Consider the following 2,335-nt stretch of genomic DNA (forward strand, 5'->3'; position numbering starts at 1 on the left):
ACACAAAGACTCCTTTCTCTGAAGATCTCTCTCCCTCTCCCTTGCTTAGTTCAAGTAAGTTCTTAGGTTAGTAGTCTCGAGAGTATAATGTAGATCTGTTCGCTTGAGTTCTATTACTGGTGTGCTACTGTAATAGTTCGTTATCGGTTGTATCTTGGGATTCATAAATCATGATTGTCCGAAAGCACTTACGGCCGATTTATGGAATTAAGGAAAGAGATATCATATCTCGCCTCCGTGATTTATTATATGCTATATATTATGCTGTTGTAATTCATTTCTGATTTCGTTAATTTAAATATAATTCACATCTTTTCTCAATTCAATTTTTGCGCTCCTAACAGTCTTAATTCAATAAATCCGCTTTCTGCTTATCGCTTTAAACGGATTGAGAATTTTTCAAATTTTTTATTTTAAAAAACGATTTCAAAATCTTCTGAAAAACTGTTTCCGCTTTCATCTTTCGGTGCTTACGCGGAAAGTTTTTGAAGAACGCTTTTACTTTAATTATTTCTTCTCTACTCTCTCAAGTTTCCACGAACGCTCTTAATTGAGTGAGTTTGTGAAACAGGTTTCTGTGAACGGTTGTTAAGCGAGTTTGCAAAACTAATTCAGTGTAATTTAATTACTTGAATTGTTTGATTAATATATTAATCAGATCTATTTATTGTGAAACAGAAAAAATGTCTGGAGACAACACCAACAACGTTGACAGTGCTAGGGTTCCTGCAACCCCTGTTGAAACTCCTGCGGAGTTGGTATAACGGCTTGCTAAAGAACTTGAAAACACAAAGCTTACCGATTCGGGTATAGAAAACGTGTGCTAAAATCTTTTCGGTAATAGATCAACCCACATGGGGATGCCACCTTCGGCTTCCCAAGGGATGATGCCAGATAAGTTTGATGGCAAAGCTGGGTTCAAAACGTGGCAAAACAAGATGCACTACTACTTGGTCAGCATGAACATGGAACGATACCTCACAGAGGATCCACCAACGCTTCCACAAGGTGACATTGACGTGTATGTGGTTGGCAGTATGGATAGCTGGGCTCAAGGAGACTATTGTTGCAAAGGTCAGATTCTGAACCGTTTGGTCAATGATCTGTATGATCTCTACAGTATGTACAAGACTTCAAAAGCAATGTGGCAAGCTTTGGAGACCAAGTACAAGACTGATGAGTCTGGGATGCAGAAATTCTCAACTACGAAGTTTCTGAACTTCAAGATGGTGGATTCCAAACCAATAATAGAACAAGTGGAGGCTCTTCAACGCATCTTTCAGGAGATCGAGTTGGAAGGGATGTCGATCTGCAATGTCTTCAAGACGAATTGCTTGATCGAGAAGCTACCACCAGGCTGGTCGAATTTCAAGCATTACCTTAACTTCAAGCGTAAGGAAATGTCTCTTGATGATCTCATCCGTCGGTTGAGAGTTGAGAACAACAACCGTGGAGCTGATTCGGATGCTCAAAGCCAGGGGCATGATATTCATGTAGCTGAGCATAAGGCCAAGTTTAAAGGCAAGGGTAAAGGGATCTCTATTCCTCATAAACCGTTGAAGATTTCATATGGACCAAACTTCAAGAAGAGCAACCTTGAGAGGAAGTTCAAAGGAAAGTGTCATCATTGTGGTAAGATTGGACACAAGGCTGATGTTTGCAAAAGCAAAGCAAAAGATCTCAAGTTGCAGGCAAACCTAACTGAAGAAGACATGGTTGCGGTGGTTACTGAATTTAACATGGTGGAAGACAACCCAGTGGAGTGGAACTACGACACTGGTACTACCACACACATATGCTCTGATAGGACCATGTTCAACACCTACGAGAAGAACAAGTCAAACGAGCAGTGGTAAGGGCAAAGTGGTTCTGAAGCTAACTTCTGATCGTGAGCTCACCTTGCAGAACGTGAAGCACGTACCTCACATGCGGAAAAATCTCATCTCTGGAACAGTGCTAAGCAAGCATGGTTTTTCGATCAATTTTGAGGCTGATAAGTTATTTCTTAAGAAAAAATGGGATGTATTTGGGAAAGGGTTTTGTTAAGGGTGGACTGATCAAGATGTCTGTAATGACAATCCATCCGAAAATTGTAGCTTCTGCTTCTGTTGCTGAAATGAAAGAAAAACCTATTGCTTACTTGGTTGAGTCGTTTACTACTTGGCATGAACGTTTAGGACATGTCAATTAGAAAACAATGCAAAAAATGAAAAAATTGAATTTGATTCCAAAATTCAAAACTAACCAAGAAAAATGTGAAGTGTGCGTACAAGCAAAACTCACTAAAACTCCCTCACCACGCGTTGAAAGAACAACCGACCCTCTAGGCTTAATT

General features: G+C 39.9%; 1 protein-coding gene across 1 annotated transcript; it reads left to right on the forward strand.

Annotated features, from left to right (window-relative positions):
* LOC104704615 lies at nucleotides 855–1,856 on the forward strand. Its single transcript, XM_010420671.1, has 2 exons — nucleotides 855–1,527; nucleotides 1,672–1,856. The coding sequence occupies exons 1-2, from the start codon at nucleotides 855–857 to the stop codon at nucleotides 1,854–1,856; spliced, it is 858 nt and encodes a 285-aa protein (XP_010418973.1).

Source organism: Camelina sativa, chromosome 7 (genome assembly GCF_000633955.1).
Source record: "Camelina sativa cultivar DH55 chromosome 7, Cs, whole genome shotgun sequence".
Classification (NCBI taxonomy): domain Eukaryota; kingdom Viridiplantae; phylum Streptophyta; class Magnoliopsida; order Brassicales; family Brassicaceae; genus Camelina; species Camelina sativa.